This window comes from Rhizopus microsporus, assembly GCF_002708625.1.
Source record: "Rhizopus microsporus ATCC 52813 unplaced genomic scaffold scaffold_6, whole genome shotgun sequence".
Taxonomy (NCBI): domain Eukaryota; kingdom Fungi; phylum Mucoromycota; class Mucoromycetes; order Mucorales; family Rhizopodaceae; genus Rhizopus; species Rhizopus microsporus.
Window position 1 is genome coordinate 1,002,029 of NW_019671921.1, and position 16,798 is coordinate 1,018,826.

Here is a 16,798-nt window from a genome sequence, read left to right on the forward strand (position 1 = left end):
TCAGGGATACTTTACAGAATAAGGAAGGAAGAAATAGAGATACTTTGTTACAATGAGTGATCACCAAAAAAAATAAAAACTCAGAATGAGTTACTCTATCATAGTGAGAGGTGTCATTTGTGGTCAAACAATCAAGCAGCCCTTGAGAATGACGAAATGTGGATGTGGCGACCCCCTGCATCACACATGCTTGCTTAGTCTAAAGAGAGGATTCTATTACACTTTGACAAAATATTAAAAGTCAATCCAGCCTCCAGAGAAAATGGCCATAGTTCATGTATAATTGGAAGAAATAACAAAACAAGATATATAAAAGTTTCTTATTGATAGCAGCAGCAGTTAAAAAAGACAAACATCCCGTCTGGTGTGCTAGATTTAACAAGTAACACATTTGAATGTTACAATTATCAGCTAATGAACACCAATGTCCTTTTTTTTTTTGAAAAGTTACCGGGAATAAAGCTTACACCGGAGTTCGGAAGTGGAGGGACAATCGGTAATTTTGGAAATTATGATTCATAATCCATATCTCAGGGGTTTCTTTTTTATAGAAAAGCGACTTTTAATTAATACCTGTTTGGAAAAGATATGTAGAGAAAGTAAATAGGCTTTTGTTTCGGGAAAGCGAGGTACATACAGGTCATATTAAACTGAAAGACAAGGCTATCCTTGGATAAAAATAATCAGGAGCATAGAAATGTGAACATGTGTCAAATGAAAAAAGAGAAAATGGTTGTTCATTTTAGAATAGTCGATCACATATCTGTCAAAGATGAAAGGATGTACCAACTCAAATAGGGCAAATTTATTCTGTACACATATAAAGGGTTTTATTCATTTTAATAAATATGTTTGTGATCAAAGTCAAGGTGATTATTACATTATTATTATTACTATTACTATTGTTACAACTATTACTATAATATAAGACAAAAAAAGGGGGTATATGGGATTATGAAGAGAATAAGCCATTATTCTGCCACTGCTTCCAGATCATGACGTTTACAAAAGATACCACGACGAGGATCTGTCGTAAAGTATCTGTGTCCATTCACGCTACCATCGCAATTGCCAACTATAATGTGTGTGTGAGTAAATGTGCGGGGGGCCGTGAAAATCAATAAATAATTTACCACCGTGGTCTAATTCCACTCCAACCCATTCTCCTTTTCCAAATTCAACGCCGCCGATGAATCTAACATATCCAAAAGTCGGTAAAGGTCTTAGCTTCAGTCTCACACGAGCATCCATGGTCACATAAGGTGTCACTTCTTCATCATCATCACTTCGATCTCCAAACAGATACCGCCAACTTGATCTCTTTTTTCGTTTTGCGTTTGCCGTCAGTCCTTCCTCGGGAAGAGATCGCGTGGGTCGTGCTCTTGGGTAAGTCAACCGTTGGTTAGGTGATCTAGAACGAGGTGGTGTGACAGGGAGTTCAAACTTGATGGTCGTAGGACGACTGAATGGCACTGCGTCGTCTTGCTTTTTTTGCTTTTCTCGTTCCGCTAATGCGTCTAATCTAGCCTGTGTTTCCATTGACAGTAACAGCTCAAGATCATTTGTATCTGCAGCAATCGATCGACGCTCCTTTCGTTCGGTCGGTGGACAGGTAGGAGTCGTATATGACTTTGATAGGTTTGGTCTTGTCAATTTGATCTCTGTACTTTCGTTCGTTGTGCTTTGAGAACTCATGGATTCCAAACTAGCTGTTGTGCTTCCAGTCATACTGCTATTTTCTGATTTCAATATAGACGGTAGATTCTCTCCTCTTTTTCTCTCTTGATTTGTACAATTTTCCTTTTTGAGTCCAAGACGTTGTGAAAGCTTCTTTGCTTTTCGAAACATTAATTTTTTTTTTTTTTTTGGTAAGAAAAAAGCGTCAGAAAAAAAAAATACAAATTTATAGTTTTGGACCGGCTTTCGGATTTCAATTTCAATTGCTCAATGGCCTGAGTTTTGGGACATTGTGAGACAGTAGGCCTTATCTCCGCTCCACACAGAGCAAGCGGAAATAACTTGATACCGCAGTTAACCCAATCCGGGGCTGAGCTTATGCGTATTTATGTGGCGCGGTTCAATCAGTTCCAGAAAACGGCGACAGTTTCCGGTATGAATTATAGAGCATCTTGAAGAAGTTGCCACGACAATGTGGCGTCCTTTGTCATGTGATTGTGCTTATAATGAGTTAAAACTACAGTTTTTTCTACAGTGTTTTCTAAGGTAATATCGCATCATTCGAAAATTATAATACAGAATATATAAAGTACGACTTCTTGGAACGATGATACTTTCTGGAAATAGCGTACATCAGCATTTATTACGGTAATATTCAAGCTATGGAAAAACGGAATATAAAGTTGAAAGACAAGGCTTTATTTGCAAGCCATGGCCGATAAAGAAAAAGACAAATATAATATATACATGTGCATTTCCCTGTTTCAGCTACGGTATTTTGTATTCCTTTACTTGTTTTAGCCCAGGCACACGTCAGCTATAATCCTGCATGAATGCGCGGTACTTTGAGGGTAAATTATGCCGAGTGTAAACTAGCCACTGTTTGTGCCTTTTTTTCTGTAGTAATTAAATCATAGTGTAACATCCTCTCTTGCATAAAGAAATCTTTTGTAGATGTATTGAAGCGGTATGGATAGTATGTGTCCCCTTTTTATTTGTCTTCAAAATATCTACATCTCCTCTTCAAATTATAGCAGCTGTGTGTTTTAGTAGCTGATTAGAATCGATAACATAAACTAGTAAGTGTAACACTATGCGCAGAAAGCACTAATTAGCATCTCCAAGTGAAACTCTTAACTGATAGCAATAAAGACATCATAGTGATGTGTATCAGTAAATCAAGTTCTGCTTGTATGACTGAAAAAAAAAAAAGAAAACCGCTCTGTCTCGATCATTCTGGACTTTATATCCCCTTATTTTGTAAGACACTCATACAAGCTTGGCACATCAACACAATATAAATTCAAAAACCGCAATATTTTATAATACGTCACCACTTAACTAAAGTGCACCCCATTGGCTTACGACACCTCTAATGCTCTGCTGAGGTTACGCGTTTCTTTACTCTCTTCTCCTTTCACATTAAATATGGCAACTACACAAAACCAAGACAAGCAAAAGAGCATAACCGAAGAAAAAAACCTTGCTGCCCTTGGTGTGCTTGAAGAAGACGATGAATTTGAAGAATTTGTTACAGAAGGTTTGTGCAATGCAATTATTACAACATTTATTTATATAATTGACATAATAAACCTTAGATTGGGGTGAGGATGAAGAGGATCAAAGTGATGCTCACTTTTGGGAAGATAATTGGGATGACGATGATATTGATGATGCTTTCTCAAAGCAATTACGGTAACTTTTTATTTGATTCTTGTCTGTTGCTAGATCTTAATATTACTCTCTTGTAGTGCTGAACTCGAGAAAGAACCAAATCAGCCACAGCCAATGAAGATGTAAAGAAAAAAAAACCCATTATTTTTTATTGTACAAAGAATTCAAATAAATGGCAACAAAGCATTGCAGTCATCAGCTGGATTCTTACTGTTTAAATGTATATATATATATATATAATGTATACAAAATCAGCTTACTTGAGGTACGCTCACGCAAAATATAACATATATTACATACGAATATATATGCATTCTTTAGTATCAAAATTATGCGTAGTAAAAGGAAAGGATAAGGCATGAGCCAACAGGGCTTTTTTCTTTCTTTTTCTTTGGCAAATAGAAAAGACAGTTACAGCGATTTTCTTAAACTAATGTCTCTCTCTCTTCTTTGAAGATAAAATTAGAAGTTGCTGTTCAGAATCTATGTTATGTCTACGCTACATCATGTATGTCTACTAGATGGCTCATCATCTAATATAGTTTCGTCTTTGCTTGGTTTTATACTAAAACGAAAAAAAGATGTGTGTGTACAAAGACTTTAAGGGTTTTACTAGAGTGTTTATTTGCATAATACATTATACTGTCTGTCTATTCTATATTGATATTAAATGAATCGATTCACTAGCATGGCAATACGTGTTTATAATACAATTAGCGTTATATTATGATTCCAGGTGTTAGACACAGAGGAACAAGCATTTCGAATTCAGATGTCTGAGTTTGATTTGTGTACCCTGTTGAATGGAAAGCCATCCGCAAGAAGTGGATCGAAGGAATCCTCCTCTTTTCTCGTAAATAATAGGTAAATACTGACTCATAGGCTATCCATCCATCCAAAAGAACGTCCTCACTAACCTATTTTACTATCTATTCTCATCAATCCATCTTCTTTATTGATATTTCAATCAATTTATTACATTTATCCTTCAAATCATCATCCATCCATCCATCCATTTATTCAACAAAACACTATATGATATGATAGACCATCATGCCTGCTTTAGGTTTACCCGCTAACGTTAGCGCCACCGCCGATGGTACTCGTAAATTGTTCAACAAATGGTCTTATGAAGACGTTGAAGTTAAGGACATCTCCCTTCAAGATTACATTCAAATCCGTCAACACGTCTTCTTGCCTCACACTGCCGGCCGTTTCGCTGTCAAGCGTTTCCGTAAGGCTCAGGTAAGATTGAAATGATCATGTTTGACATGTGACTTACATTTCAATAGTGCCCCATTGTTGAACGTTTGACCAACTCCTTGATGATGCATGGTCGCAACAACGGTAAGAAGCTCATGGCTGCCCGTATTGTTCAACATGCTTTCGAGATCATTCACTTGTTGACCGATGCCAACCCTCTTCAAATCCTCGTTGATGCCATCATCAACTGTGGTCCTCGTGAAGACTCCACCCGTATCGGTTCTCAAGGTACCGTCCGTCGTCAAGCTGTTGATGTTTCTCCTCTCCGTCGTGTCAACCAAGCTATCTCCTTGTTGACCATTGGTGCTCGTGAAGCTGCTTTCCGTAACATCAAGACCATTGCTGAATGCCTTGCTGACGAATTGATCAACGCTGCCAAGGGTTCTGCCAACTCTTATGCTATCAAGAAGAAGGATGAACTTGAACGTGTTGCCAAGTGTAAGTTGATTGTTTTGTTTGTCTTGATTTTTTTTTACTTACTATTTTTAATATAGCCAACCGATAAACGTGTTCATTCTTTGTATACGACGCAACAACAAAAAAGGGGCTGTTTATATACACTTTTTTTAAAAATAAAAAAAGATTTTCTCACATCAGAAAAAGAGTTAAATTATGCGTACGCACACCTTTTACCAAAATGATGTCGCAAAAAAAAAAAAAAAGTGCCGTATGTTTTTAGAAAAGAGTATAAGGTTCTCGAAAAAGGTTGATGATTTTGGATTCTTTGATGTATGCTATGAGACCGATCCTAAAAAACCAGTTTTATTTCTGCTTGCTAGAGTTCATTTCGAACCTTTTATTTTCAAGGTGTACAAGTCTTCATCCAACCAAGCATTGCGTGGTGAATGTAATGCTATTGGAAGTAACTTTGTTAAACAATTGCTTTATATGTTTAGAATTCTTGTTAAAATTGATTAAGAAACAGTAGAAAAAAAGATACATAATAAAAGGTATAGTAAGAAAGTAAAGATATAACCCATTTAAACTGTGTTGCTGGAAAAAAGTGTTAGTAGTAAGGTTAAAAATAAGTTTTATAAGTAGAATTTGGTATTATAGTGACCACCAGATCTTAATATAAGGTCAATATAGAACAGTATAATGCTAAGTCGTGAAATAAAGTAAAAAGTGAAATAAGGAAGATGTTAAGCAATTGCTGCTTAAGATATAAGATAAAATAGAAGAAGTTATTGTGATCTGAAGATAAGACAAGATGTCGTTTATTTCAAGAATAATTTGGGATATCTATACTATTTAAATGTTGATAAATATGCGATATAAAATAATAATAATGTAATAAATCATTGAAACTTGCACATGCATGCAGGTAGTGTTCAATGTCACCAGATACCAAAAAAGGTATCATTGGGTCTTTGTATAGGCTTTGACCCACAATTGAAGGGGGATAAGACTAAAGGGCTGTTCAGAACTGCTTGTCGTTGAAAAACATAGAGTGTATGGTTAGAAGGCAAGTTATCAATTACTATCGCTTTTAGTTTTTCATGTTTGCTAATGGAAAACATATTGTAAGCATTATTGAAGAAGTTTTGCTTTCACATAATGTAAATTACTTGATAAAGAAATGCAAGTCATTGACATCGGTTGATAATCCTGTAAAATCTAGAGCTACGAGGCAACCATTCTGTTCTGCTGCACTCATATAAGATATTATACCTGAAGAAAAGGTTAAATATCAGAATCAACATGGCACCCATTCATAAATTTACTATACTTTGTGTGTTTCCATTTACCCTCGTTCATTCGGTTAGTAAATCAGTATCCTCATTTATATCCCTTGAAGTAAGACTATCCGATGCCAAACAGGCGGATGAAACGAAGGTTTTATCACACAAGGACCTTTCCCTTAAACAGTGCGCCATATAGCTCAGTAGGTCTGTTCTTTTTAGTTTGCGTTCATGGCCTGGGAATTTCCTTGCATACTCAATAGTAATGTAATTTTGACTTTTCAAGGAACTTATATGAGTTTGGTATTTTGGCGTTGACACTACTGGGTATTCTGGGAAACACTACATGCATCAGAAAATACACCAGAAGTTAGACTAGTTCTTGGTGCGTTACCTTTATCCACTACCTACGATGTACTCTAACAGAGGTTTTCATTCTGTAGCGTCCAAGCTAAACATGACTTTATAAAGTCATTATTTTGGTTTATTTCTTTTCAAGAAGAAAGAGATAAAAAAGAAATGTTGCTATTATTTATTCTAGTTTTATGTTGTCAGTTTGACCAATCATATGCACTTGTAATGAATTATTTTATGTCAAAGGACATTCTATTAGACAGTCTTACAGGTAGTGCCTAGAAGAAGAAGCGCCCGTAGCATTAGTCTATTTTCTGGTACATGTAGTGTTGACCGGGTATTTTTTTTGGTTGTAAATTCGATTCTCGCGGCAGAGTAATTTAAACGATAGCTCTTTCCTTTCCTTATTTGAATTGGTATACTTATTTTGTTGTGGTTGCCTATGTTGTGCAGGTGAAGCTCTGCAGATTTTGGAAGAAGTTATAGAAATTCTAGATGGGACTCATCTGGTAACATTTGTGAACTGGCAAACAAAAGAGAGATTCTAGATATGGCACTTGGGGTGCATTAGGCGAGTCGTGACGGTGAATGGAATTTGGTGTTGAAGTGTAAAGTAGGATCCAATCTGTAATGATGGATATTTTCAATGCTTAGTAGGTCATCAATTAACATGCCTTTCCAGTACAACTGTGTTAAACTGAGAGTGATTGACAATATACTAAACACCTGACTAGCCTCAGGGACTTTGGCTTGTAATATGTCAAATGGAATTATCAATGGCATTTCTAGTCTTTAATATGTTTAGTAATAGCAAACGTAAATAAAGATACTTTAAGCAAGCTTGTATTTTTAATCGCCTGAATGAAGTAAAAAATAAAGAACTGTATTATACAAAATCTTTTATTGTCAAAAGAAGAGCAACTTAAGCCTTGACAGCGTACTTGCGAAGAGGGAAGTGAGCCAACTTCTTTTGTTGACGAACAGTCTTCAAGGACTTTTCATAAGGAGTCAAAGCTCTACGCATAGCACGGGTCTTCTTGACACGGAGATCCAAAGGAACGTACTTCTTCTTTTGATAGAAGAGACGGAGTTGTTCACGTTGGGTTTGGTTGATGACAGTCAAGACACGAGCAACGTTCTTACGAGCTTCACCGCTGCATATACACGGGTCAGTTACAGTAAAATCATTTACACAATATACTTACAGTTCTTGAGCTCTACCACCGGCAACCTTTTGAACACGGAGGTTAGCAAGAGCTTGCTTTTGTTCGTCAAGGACCTTGAGAAGCTCAGCCTTGTTCTTGTTACGGAGTTCGTGTGCTTTAATGGCAGCCTGGAAAATATACATTGTTAGTTCATGGACTTTTTTTTAATATTGAGAGCAAATCTATCCAATTCCTCTCTCCATCTGTCTGTTTAATAATCGTGTTGCTTAATATATCTATTGAACTAGTATGTGTATGTGAGTGTCTGAAATTAAAGAGGTTGTCTTCATAATTCTCAATGCATCAATGATCAAAATGGTACTTTCCCCTCCTCCCTTGTGCTTTAACATTAGTCGTAATAGTAAGGACTGTTGCTCTTTTTTTCCCTTTTCACTGGCTGCTCTTGTTAAATCGACCAAACTTTACTAACTGAACAGTCTTCTAGCTCGTATAGACAGATGGATGGATGGATGATTGCATTCTATGCTATGTTTACCATTTGTGAGACCGGTGATAATTAAAGGGAAGGGATTTAATTAGGTTGGTCTTGATGGATTCATTTGTAGGGCGGCTTACCTGTGACGGTTGGCTTTTGATACTGAAATGGGGTGTCCAGAGTGACTCACTTGTTTATTGGATATTTGATCTCAGGTAACAAAAGCTGTACAGTGCCCTCCAAAAAAAAAGTATTTTGATTTGTTTGTTTAAAAAAAGTACATATTTATTTAAAATTTGCAGGACAAGGGCAGGCATGGCTGTAACTGCTGAGAATTAAAGAGCTTATGGCATTATGATCCACTTCTTGAACCATCTTTGTCCTTAGACACTGCTACTTGCAAAAGTAGGCTAGTTGTCTTCATATATACAAATTGCAGCAGCTCTTCCAGGGAGCGAGGGAACTCCATCTTTGCAAGTTAAGTGAATGTGTAAACACCTTCATATAAAAAGCAATTCCAAATCCTAGTAAGTGAAAATTAGTATTTTTCAAGGGTATATTACGTGGCTATAGTGTATGTACCATGGATTTGGAAGCAGAACACCGACTTGATGCTGTTGATGTTGATACTTCGCTGTGTAAGTTGTGTAAGTTTTATTACATCCTTACACAACGAAGCAGTGCTGCACTTGCCGGACGTTTTGCATTCACCAAATCTAAGAGAAGCACCAGCTTTGCCGCTTGTCACTTCTGAGATTATTGCGTCAGGCCTGCCTTGACTTTTTTCAGAAGCGGCCATATCTGGCCATCTCAGTCTATATTTCTGTCATTGTCTGAGAGAATTTTCGCCAACAAAGGGTGGAAAAACGAGCTCTACAGTTCTGCTTTGCCTATCTGATTGTTTTTCACGGCTTTTTTTTTTTTGGTAACTCTTCCATCCTAAAAATAAAATCTATAAATAAGGATCCAAAAGAAAAAAAGAAACGCTTACGGGCGAGCTACGCCCATTAACAGCCGCTGTTCATAATAAGGTGCTGTATCTGCGATTTGGGTTAGCACTGCGGCTCCTTTGGTAATTGTAGTGGTTTCTTGTTCGGCATCAAAAATTATATGTAATAGTTTCATAAAGGCGAACACTACATGCACCAGAAGTTAGACTAATACTATAAAATTAATGTTAAGTTGGCCCGATATTGATGAAAAATGCAGGAATAGCCTTGTTAAATATGAGAGCTAACAAACCAAAGAGAGAGCAAACAAAAAGTTACTTTATGAGAACTCAAAAAATAGTTTATTTATCATGAGGGAGCTCCTGTAATTTTACTATGTCTCCAAAAATACATCTTCGCCTTTCCATAGTTTTACAAAGCACACTTCAACTTGAATACCGACACTAGTGAGTGTGTCAATCCATAGTTTTTGAGTTTCAGATAAGGTATCTCCAGGCCCTTTTACTATAAATCATGTTTAGATTGCTTATCCCAAAAAAGATATAAACGATTAACCTTCAGAAAATAGACATTCCTTCTTTTCATAATTCCAGCAACTTGTATACATAAAACATAAATTACTCGTCTTTATAATATCTTGTATGAATTTACCAAAGATCTGGCATTCCGCTTTGTCGCTGTCCATATTCCTCAAAAAGCAGCTTACATAGAGAGGCTAATGGCAAGGGGCCAATACACTTTTTTGGATATATAAATAACAACATTAAATAAGCATTAGCCTCTCTCTTTTTTTCTCTCTCTTACCTCGGCTATCTCTAATATATCCTCTAGCTCATAATTCCAGTTGACACCTATACATAATGTCTGTCTAGGCCTTTCTCTGGTATCAACTGTCTTTATGATGTCTAAATAATCACCATTCTCTATTACATTTAATCTTTTTTGAATAATGTCTAATCGACCTATTTATCATTTTTTTTTTTTTTCATCTAAGTCATCATTGTATACATTGATTTCAGTTATTCTTACTTTCATAAAATGCATCTGACCGTATATCCAATGGTGCAGTCTGATAAGGCGTTTCAAAGACACCGGGAATAGGCGCAAATATAACGTCCCAAAACAACAGGGATGCCTTTTATATTCGCTTGGTTACTATTTTTTGTAATATATAAATATATTACTTACAATCATCCTTATTATCCCATTCTCTGCATGCAGTCTATACAAATGAGGTTTGTAAAAGGATATACACAACACAAAGAGAGGCCTTACCCTTTGAAGCCTTTTTTGGCATAATATTCTAGGGCAACCTCTTCTACTGAGCACTCTGCTCCATTATTTGTTCTCCATATAGACTTTTTATTTACATCATCGTTTGATATACGTTCACCTGTAAAGAATATGCATCAGATAATGAAAAATAATAATCATAATACCAATACCATAAACTGTAATCTCCTTTGGCTTCCTTAGGCTCATATAGGAAAAGTCATGTTGTTCTCTCTTCGGAATGGAAAGCTGTCGTTCTAACCGTTTTATACGCTCCTGTATCCCATGAATATATACTATATGGAGATCCTTTGTCAGTTAGCCTGCTGCTTGTTTTTACTTTGTTACTTGCTTTGATGAACAAGAGGGTCATGTAATGCGTCAATGCATGTTTGTAATGCACACTTCTTTTGTTCCCTCATGATCTTTGCGTCTTTTCTTTCTAAATAGTTCATTTGAACCAAAGCAAGTCTTTCGTACCACTTGCCTCGCTTGCCCAGACGATACACGCGCTGACTTAGTAGTTTGTGTAAGACAAGAGATTCTAGCTCATATTCATGTAACTTTGCCAATATCTCTGTCCCTCGATCTAATAATCTGGTATATATCCAACCTATATGAAACAATTAATAAAAAGTATGCGTATTTTCACACTATGTATGAATTACCTGCTTCAAATCGTCTTTTATAATATGGCTTCTGGCTCGTTTGTTCTGAATAAATGCACTCATCCCAAGCACTCATCTTGGATTCACAAAGTGACCAGCATGAAGCTAATAGTGCCTGCATGTCCCCACCACTATCTTTTTGACCAACTGCCCTTGTTCTGGGTACATCTTTTACCATTGTTTCAAATTCCTTTTCTATTAGCAATGCCTCTTCAAACTTTACTAAATCAGCGCGACAGGACCAAATAGAGCTTGATCGAGACCATGTGTACTGAGGATAATTACGTCGACTGGTTTTGGCTAATATTGAACTGGCGATATAGTTTGTATCATTCAGGCTAGTGATTCGATAATAGACAATCTGTAGACGTTGAAAAAGCTCATACACCTCAGATCGTACACGTAAACATGGTCCTGTTTAAGAACGTAAATATAAAGAGGCTAAAAAGAAAATTGGAGAGAGCGTATATCTTACCAAGATACTTGTTTACAGTATCCCACAGCTTTTTCATTTTTGATTCATGAATAGGTTGTGAATTACCATAACTAATATGATCTGACAAGGCGTACTTTACTATCTCCTTTATACACCCATTCTTTCTCTAAATATAAATGCGCACATGAGTTATAAATATATATGTGTGTGTCATCTTTACTGTCTCTTGCATAGCAATATGTCTTTCTTTTGCAATATTTCTCAGTTCGGGCTTTGTCAAGACATGTAACGCTGTTTCTATATCTTTCAGATCAGTTTCTATAAATCCAATCTCATTTAATTCTTGAATAGCCTTATTCATATCTGTTAATGAATAATCTAACGTATCCTGCTTGATCCATTTATGTCTTCTTATTAATAACCTGACCAGCAAGTGTTTAGGATCATCTATTTATATATATAAGTATATCCACTTGATCCTTTTACAAAAAAAAAACCTTTCAAACCAACATATCTACAGCATAAATCGAGTTCTTTTTCATCAAGCAGATAATCTTCTCCATCGAGTACTGTTTGAACCACATCATCAAATTCCTGTGTGTATATAGAATTGCTAAACCTTTGCTCTATAGGTGTACTAGGTTCTTCCTTTTCTATTGACAAAGGTTTTGCTACTGCTTCTACCTTTTCTTCTTCTTTGATTACTTGTTCAATAATAACCTCTTCCTTTGTCTCATTGTTCTTCGTTTTCTGTTTCTTTTGAGTAAAAAAGGTAAACAAGGTACTCTGTGTCAATCGCTTGCTTTCAGCTCCTCTCTTCTTATTATTGCTGTGCATAAAAAAAAAGAGGGAAAACTGACCTGTATCACTTTTTTTATTGGGCGTCTCGATGTTAATCGTTTAAGATTCCGAAACTATCAAAACTAACTTGTTTTTTTTTCTTTTATATATACACACATTTATATACGCATGGCAAGTATCCAATATGCACATGTATACATACAAGTAGTAAATAAAGACTACTAATATTAGCTTTATATAGTCTGTCTTGATTGAGACGTCATTAGGTGACATTGTCATTGATTTATTCACAAAAGAATGTCCAAAGACGACATTAAACTTTTTGAAGCTTTGTAAAATCAAGTATTATAATTTTGCGCCATTCTTTAATGTTCAAAAGGACTTTATGGCTCAAACAGGAGATCCTACGGGAAAGGGCGATCAAGGCGAGTCGATCTACGGTATACTCAACGGACCCAGTCAACGTTACTTTCCAGCAGAGATCAATCCTTCATTAAAGCACACAAGGCGAGGTATGGTCTCTATGGCCGTTGCAGCAGATGCCTCTGTTGAGAGTGGCGGCGTGAGTGGGAGCCAGTTCTTTATTACACTAGGCGAAAACTTGGATTATCTGGATGGTAAATATACTCTATTTGGTGAAGTAGCAGAAGGGTTTGAAACGCTAGACAAGATCAATGAGGCCTACTGCGATGAGCAAGGGAGACCTTATCGTGATATACGTATCAAGCATACAGTCATCTTGGATGATCCGTTCCCTGATCCAGAAGGATTGCAGGTTCCGGATAAATCACCTATGCCTACCAAGGAGCAATTGGAATCGATGCGGATCGCAGAGGACGAGGAACTGGAAGAAGGCGAAGACGAAGAGGAAATTGAAAGGGCAAACAGGGCAAGAGAAGCCAGGGCCCATGCATTGACACTGGAAATGATTGGTGATCTGCCGTTTGCTGAAGTGAAGCCGCCTGAAAACGTGTTGTTTGTTTGTAAATTGAACCCGATCACAAGAGACGAAGACTTAGAACTGATATTTTCAAGATTTGGACCTATTCATAGCTGTGAAATTATTCGCGATCGAGTGACGGGAGATTCGCTCAGTTATGCATTCGTAGAATTTGAAAGAAAAGAAGATGCAGAAGAGGTAAACATAGAAAAAAAAGGGAGGATGTAGGCTAATTCATATATATATATATAACTAGGCTTATTTCAAAATGCAGTCCGTGTTGATTGATGACCGTCGTATTCATGTCGATTTCTCTCAATCCGTGTCTAAGCTTCATAAAGATTGGATCCTTCAGCGTACCGGTAGAGATACCATGGGAGGTTTTGAAAATCTTACGAAACGAACAAGATACCGAGAGGAAGCAAATACTGCCGACACTAGTAAATATGAAATGGTGTTTGACAGAGATGACTATAAAAGACAAAAGTCAGCAGAAGATAGAGATAAGAAAAGAGAGTATAGTCGAGACAGGAATAAAAGAAAAAGCTATAGCCGAGAGAGAAGAAGAGATGATAGCAGGGACAAATATAGAAGAAGAGATGATAGTAGAGATAGGTATAGAAGAAGAGATGATAGCAGAGACAAGTATAGAAGAAGAGACGATAGCAGAGATAAATATAGAAGAAGATAAATTATTTATACACAATATAAGCTTAATTACACTGTAGTTGGCTATCAATCTCTTTATTAAAAGGCAACATGTAATAATAAAATGAGCTTGATATTTCTGAGGCTTGTATAGTATGGCCAACATTTTATAAATAGCTTGCTAATCATTTCTTTATTTATTCTTTTATTTCTTGTGGGCTTTCTTTTATTATTATTTGTTATCTGAAATTATCATTTTTTCATTAGTGTGTGAATAGTTTCCGAACAAAGTGTAGAAGAAGATAATAAATATTTTTATTTATTGTCATATTTTTATCAAGTTAGTAACGCTTTCTAAAGACTAGCTTGAGCGATGCAGGGGCCTTTGTGCTTGAGGATTCTAAAATAGGATGATCATAATGAATCGAATCCTTGGGAATTTCGATATCGTATTTTCGAACTATATATACAATAGCACCCAAATGATTAGTATGATTGAAAGCAAAAAACACGTTTTTTGTTTTGATTTACCTGTCATGGCAATCACAAGTCTCTGTTCAGCCAAACTGAAATTCATACCAAGACATTGACGAGCTCCGTTTCCAAAGGGCAACCATGTCATACCCGAGTGAGACTCGTGCTCACCACCTGGAAGAAATCGCTCGGGAACAAACTTGTATGGATCCTGCCAGTAGCGTGTATCATGATGAATAGCATGAATATCAACATTGACAACTGTTCCCTTTGGAATGGGAGTACCATCGACAACCATATCTTCAGTCGCTATTCTTGGGAGGATATTGTCAGCAGGACCATTGAGACGCAAATTCTCCTTGATAGTGCAATTCAAATACTCCATGGACTTCAACTGCTCGAGGGTTGGAATAACATCAACTGGTTTATCGCCCAGGATCGTGCTAAGCTCTTCTCTTAGCTTACGTTGAGCATCCTTATTCTTTGCAATATTGTAAAAGTAGAAAGAAAGAGTTTCAGAAGTAGTGTCATGTCCTGCCAGGAAAAATCCAGAGACATTGTGTTTGAGTTCTTCGTCAGTGGCTAATCCTTCTCCTCTCTGTTGAGCTTCCAGCATCAAAGTAAGCAAATCCTTTTCATTTTCAGGAATATTGGCTTGTGCGTTATTCTGTACTTCTTGGCGCTTTTGCTTAATCATGGCTTCCAACATGCCATTCAGCTTTTTGATTGCTTCAAGGATTCTTCTTCTTTCGGGAGAAATAATCGACAAGATGGGGTTTAATGATGTAAGCATGTTTGCTGTAGGATTGAATAGAGCATTGTTGATGATATGATAGGTTCTGGTCCAATGATCAGGGTCGCCCTTTAAGGCCTTAAAGTCAAATCCTATAACGGTTGAGCTTCATACATATCTTTATATAAAAAGGAAAGCTTACCAAATGCAGTGTGACCAAGGACATCAAGGGTAAAATCTCTCATTACCGCGGAGATAGGTGTTCCGTCGGTTCCGTGTTTATCAATAGCCGAGAAAAAATCAGGCATGACACTGGCCATGGTTTGAATAGGCATTGAGCGATGGAAGGCAGGATTCATAATCTGTTTATATATATATATATATATTAGTTTCTTTAAACAAAATTATATATATATAATCTGCTCTACCTTTCGTTGATTTTTCCATATATGCCCGTTCACAAATCCAACATTACTAGCTCCCAAAAACAAAACAGCGGGGCTCTGTGGGCCAAGTAGCTTGAGGAAGCTTTCTGATTTAGGGTATATTTCTTTTTGTTTGTTTAGATTAGTTTCTTTTTCGAACTTTAAGTACATCATATCAACTTACCTGACTTAAGAAGTACATGTTTGGCAGACATTGGGGTAGCAACGTGTACAGTCCATTCCAAAGGCAACTTACTCTATATTATAAAGTTAAATCAATACTTTAATAGGGGGGTAATCTGTAATTCTTTACCACATATAATCCATTGCCCTTCTTGACTACAGGCAAAACGATACGTTTATATCTAGATGATGGAGCTTCAGCAGTTAACAATGATTTGGCCATAGCAAAATAAGAAACAGCAGGAATATGACGAATGCTCTTTGGTACTCGAAAGAATGAGTAGATGCGTTCAAGCACAACCAAGACAACTGCTACGCCAATGTAAGAGTGTTTTGATCTCTTTTGAAGAATTGGTACAAGTTTATCCAAAGCACGATGATATGTTTCAATTGCAATTTCAGTCAATGCCATTTTCAAAGAAAGATGTATACGTATAAAATAAAAGTAGAAACGTAAAATGGGACTTTGATGCGCGCATTTATAGTTTTGAGGAAAAAGGTTGTGATTTGTTCCAAAAAAGGCTAAAGCTCCAAGAATTTTGGCTTTTTCGGCGAAGGTTCTACCGATTGCTTCAGCCAATGTGATTGATTTAAATCAAACAAACAATACACACAGAAAGAAAGAAAAAGGTTGAAACTAACAAAGTGTTTGATATTATTTGTGTATACGTGTCATGAGATTACCAGTAGGTTAATTATGATAACAAAGACTTGTTGATCATAGCTTAAGCTGTTAAATCATTATAATGGTTTATTAAACACCCGAAGCCAAGGCCAGGTGGAAAGGTGGACAGAATCACAGAGTTCGGAGGGGGGGTTTCAATCATCCGCTTTGTGTTGTGTCACAATGATCGATTACAACAATGCTTACTTTGTATATATCTAAACCCTGTTGGAGGGAACCGTGTTCTCGACGGCGATTTCTCTAATGAAAACCGAGGGTCTTCCTTCACCTCTCCAAATGGCCCAAGAGATAT

At 36.6% G+C, this 16,798-nt stretch overlaps 9 protein-coding genes across 9 annotated transcripts; 4 read left to right on the forward strand and 5 right to left on the reverse strand.

Annotated features, from left to right (window-relative positions):
• Nucleotides 1-810: 810 nt before the first annotated feature.
• On the reverse strand, nt 811-1,867 carry RHIMIDRAFT_280334 (Cap-Gly domain-containing protein). Its single transcript, XM_023612898.1, has 2 exons — nt 1,134-1,867; nt 811-1,075 (listed from the first exon to the last, which is right to left on the reverse strand). The coding sequence occupies exons 1-2, from the start codon at nt 1,726-1,728 to the stop codon at nt 972-974; spliced, it is 699 nt and encodes a 232-aa protein (XP_023467447.1). The 5' UTR covers nt 1,729-1,867; the 3' UTR covers nt 811-971.
• A 1,238-nt stretch (nt 1,868-3,105) lies between these two features.
• Nucleotides 3,106-3,477, forward strand: RHIMIDRAFT_236794 (uncharacterized protein; the record flags this gene model as incomplete). Its single annotated transcript, XM_023608637.1, has 3 exons — nt 3,106-3,217; nt 3,276-3,372; nt 3,429-3,477. 3 exons carry the CDS (start codon nt 3,106-3,108, stop codon nt 3,475-3,477), a joined length of 258 nt encoding a protein of 85 aa, XP_023467448.1.
• Nucleotides 3,478-4,404: 927 nt separating this feature from the next.
• On the forward strand, nt 4,405-5,272 carry RHIMIDRAFT_225830 (40S ribosomal protein S5; the record flags this gene model as incomplete). Its single annotated transcript, XM_023607538.1, has 3 exons — nt 4,405-4,596; nt 4,644-5,052; nt 5,109-5,272. 3 exons carry the CDS (start codon nt 4,405-4,407, stop codon nt 5,117-5,119), a joined length of 612 nt encoding a protein of 203 aa, XP_023467449.1. The 3' UTR covers nt 5,120-5,272.
• Nucleotides 5,249-5,610, forward strand: RHIMIDRAFT_280338 (uncharacterized protein). The gene has a single exon (XM_023612899.1). The coding sequence runs from the start codon at nt 5,284-5,286 to the stop codon at nt 5,530-5,532; it is 249 nt and encodes an 82-aa protein (XP_023467450.1). The 5' UTR covers nt 5,249-5,283; the 3' UTR covers nt 5,533-5,610.
• Nucleotides 5,611-7,313: 1,703 nt separating this feature from the next.
• On the reverse strand, nt 7,314-7,998 carry RHIMIDRAFT_312852 (60S ribosomal protein L35; the record flags this gene model as incomplete). The annotated part of the gene is made up of 2 exons (XM_023614835.1): nt 7,314-7,804; nt 7,856-7,998. The coding sequence occupies 2 exons, from the start codon at nt 7,996-7,998 to the stop codon at nt 7,573-7,575; spliced, it is 375 nt and encodes a 124-aa protein (XP_023467451.1). The 3' UTR covers nt 7,314-7,572.
• A 452-nt stretch (nt 7,999-8,450) lies between these two features.
• Nucleotides 8,451-9,350, reverse strand: RHIMIDRAFT_280345 (uncharacterized protein). The gene has a single exon (XM_023612900.1). It carries the CDS (start codon nt 9,088-9,090, stop codon nt 8,851-8,853), a length of 240 nt encoding a protein of 79 aa, XP_023467452.1. The 5' UTR covers nt 9,091-9,350; the 3' UTR covers nt 8,451-8,850.
• A 126-nt stretch (nt 9,351-9,476) lies between these two features.
• On the reverse strand, nt 9,477-12,516 carry RHIMIDRAFT_225836 (uncharacterized protein). The gene is made up of 13 exons (XM_023607539.1): nt 12,115-12,516; nt 11,838-12,064; nt 11,657-11,783; nt 11,182-11,595; nt 10,876-11,126; nt 10,681-10,822; nt 10,517-10,634; nt 10,430-10,463; nt 10,271-10,376; nt 10,046-10,203; nt 9,893-9,978; nt 9,797-9,837; nt 9,477-9,745 (listed from the first exon to the last, which is right to left on the reverse strand). The coding sequence occupies exons 1-13, from the start codon at nt 12,452-12,454 to the stop codon at nt 9,615-9,617; spliced, it is 2,175 nt and encodes a 724-aa protein (XP_023467453.1). The 5' UTR covers nt 12,455-12,516; the 3' UTR covers nt 9,477-9,614.
• Nucleotides 12,517-12,586: 70 nt separating this feature from the next.
• RHIMIDRAFT_291396 (peptidyl-prolyl cis-trans isomerase-like 4) lies at nt 12,587-14,049 on the forward strand (the record flags this gene model as incomplete). The annotated part of the gene is made up of 3 exons (XM_023613806.1): nt 12,587-12,610; nt 12,660-13,556; nt 13,615-14,049. 3 exons carry the CDS (start codon nt 12,587-12,589, stop codon nt 14,047-14,049), a joined length of 1,356 nt encoding a protein of 451 aa, XP_023467454.1.
• A 298-nt stretch (nt 14,050-14,347) lies between these two features.
• Nucleotides 14,348-16,284, reverse strand: RHIMIDRAFT_225843 (cytochrome P450; the record flags this gene model as incomplete). Its single annotated transcript, XM_023607540.1, has 6 exons — nt 15,952-16,284; nt 15,823-15,895; nt 15,642-15,763; nt 15,416-15,575; nt 14,538-15,365; nt 14,348-14,466 (listed from the first exon to the last, which is right to left on the reverse strand). Exons 1-6 carry the CDS (start codon nt 16,231-16,233, stop codon nt 14,348-14,350), a joined length of 1,584 nt encoding a protein of 527 aa, XP_023467455.1. The 5' UTR covers nt 16,234-16,284.
• Nucleotides 16,285-16,798: the final 514 nt, after the last annotated feature.

Excerpts from the sequence above, each read along its gene's own strand:
- RHIMIDRAFT_280334 (XM_023612898.1), bottom strand. The coding sequence starts at position 1,728 with ATGACTGGAAGCACAACAGCTAGTTTGGAATCCATGAGTTCTCAAAGC. Across the intron at positions 1,076-1,133 it reads AGTGGAATTAGACCACGGTG|TTGGCAATTGCGATGGTAGC; the intron begins GTAAATTATTTA and ends CACACATTATAG.
- RHIMIDRAFT_280345 (XM_023612900.1), bottom strand. The coding sequence starts at position 9,090 with ATGGCCGCTTCTGAAAAAAGTCAAGGCAGGCCTGACGCAATAATCTCA.
- RHIMIDRAFT_280338 (XM_023612899.1), top strand. The coding sequence starts at position 5,284 with ATGTTTTTAGAAAAGAGTATAAGGTTCTCGAAAAAGGTTGATGATTTT.
- RHIMIDRAFT_225836 (XM_023607539.1), bottom strand. The coding sequence starts at position 12,454 with ATGCACAGCAATAATAAGAAGAGAGGAGCTGAAAGCAAGCGATTGACA. Across the intron at positions 10,635-10,680 it reads GATTACAGTTTATGGTATTG|GTGAACGTATATCAAACGAT; the intron begins GTATTATGATTA and ends TATTCTTTACAG. Across the intron at positions 9,746-9,796 it reads GGAATGTCTATTTTCTGAAG|TAAAAGGGCCTGGAGATACC; the intron begins GTTAATCGTTTA and ends CATGATTTATAG.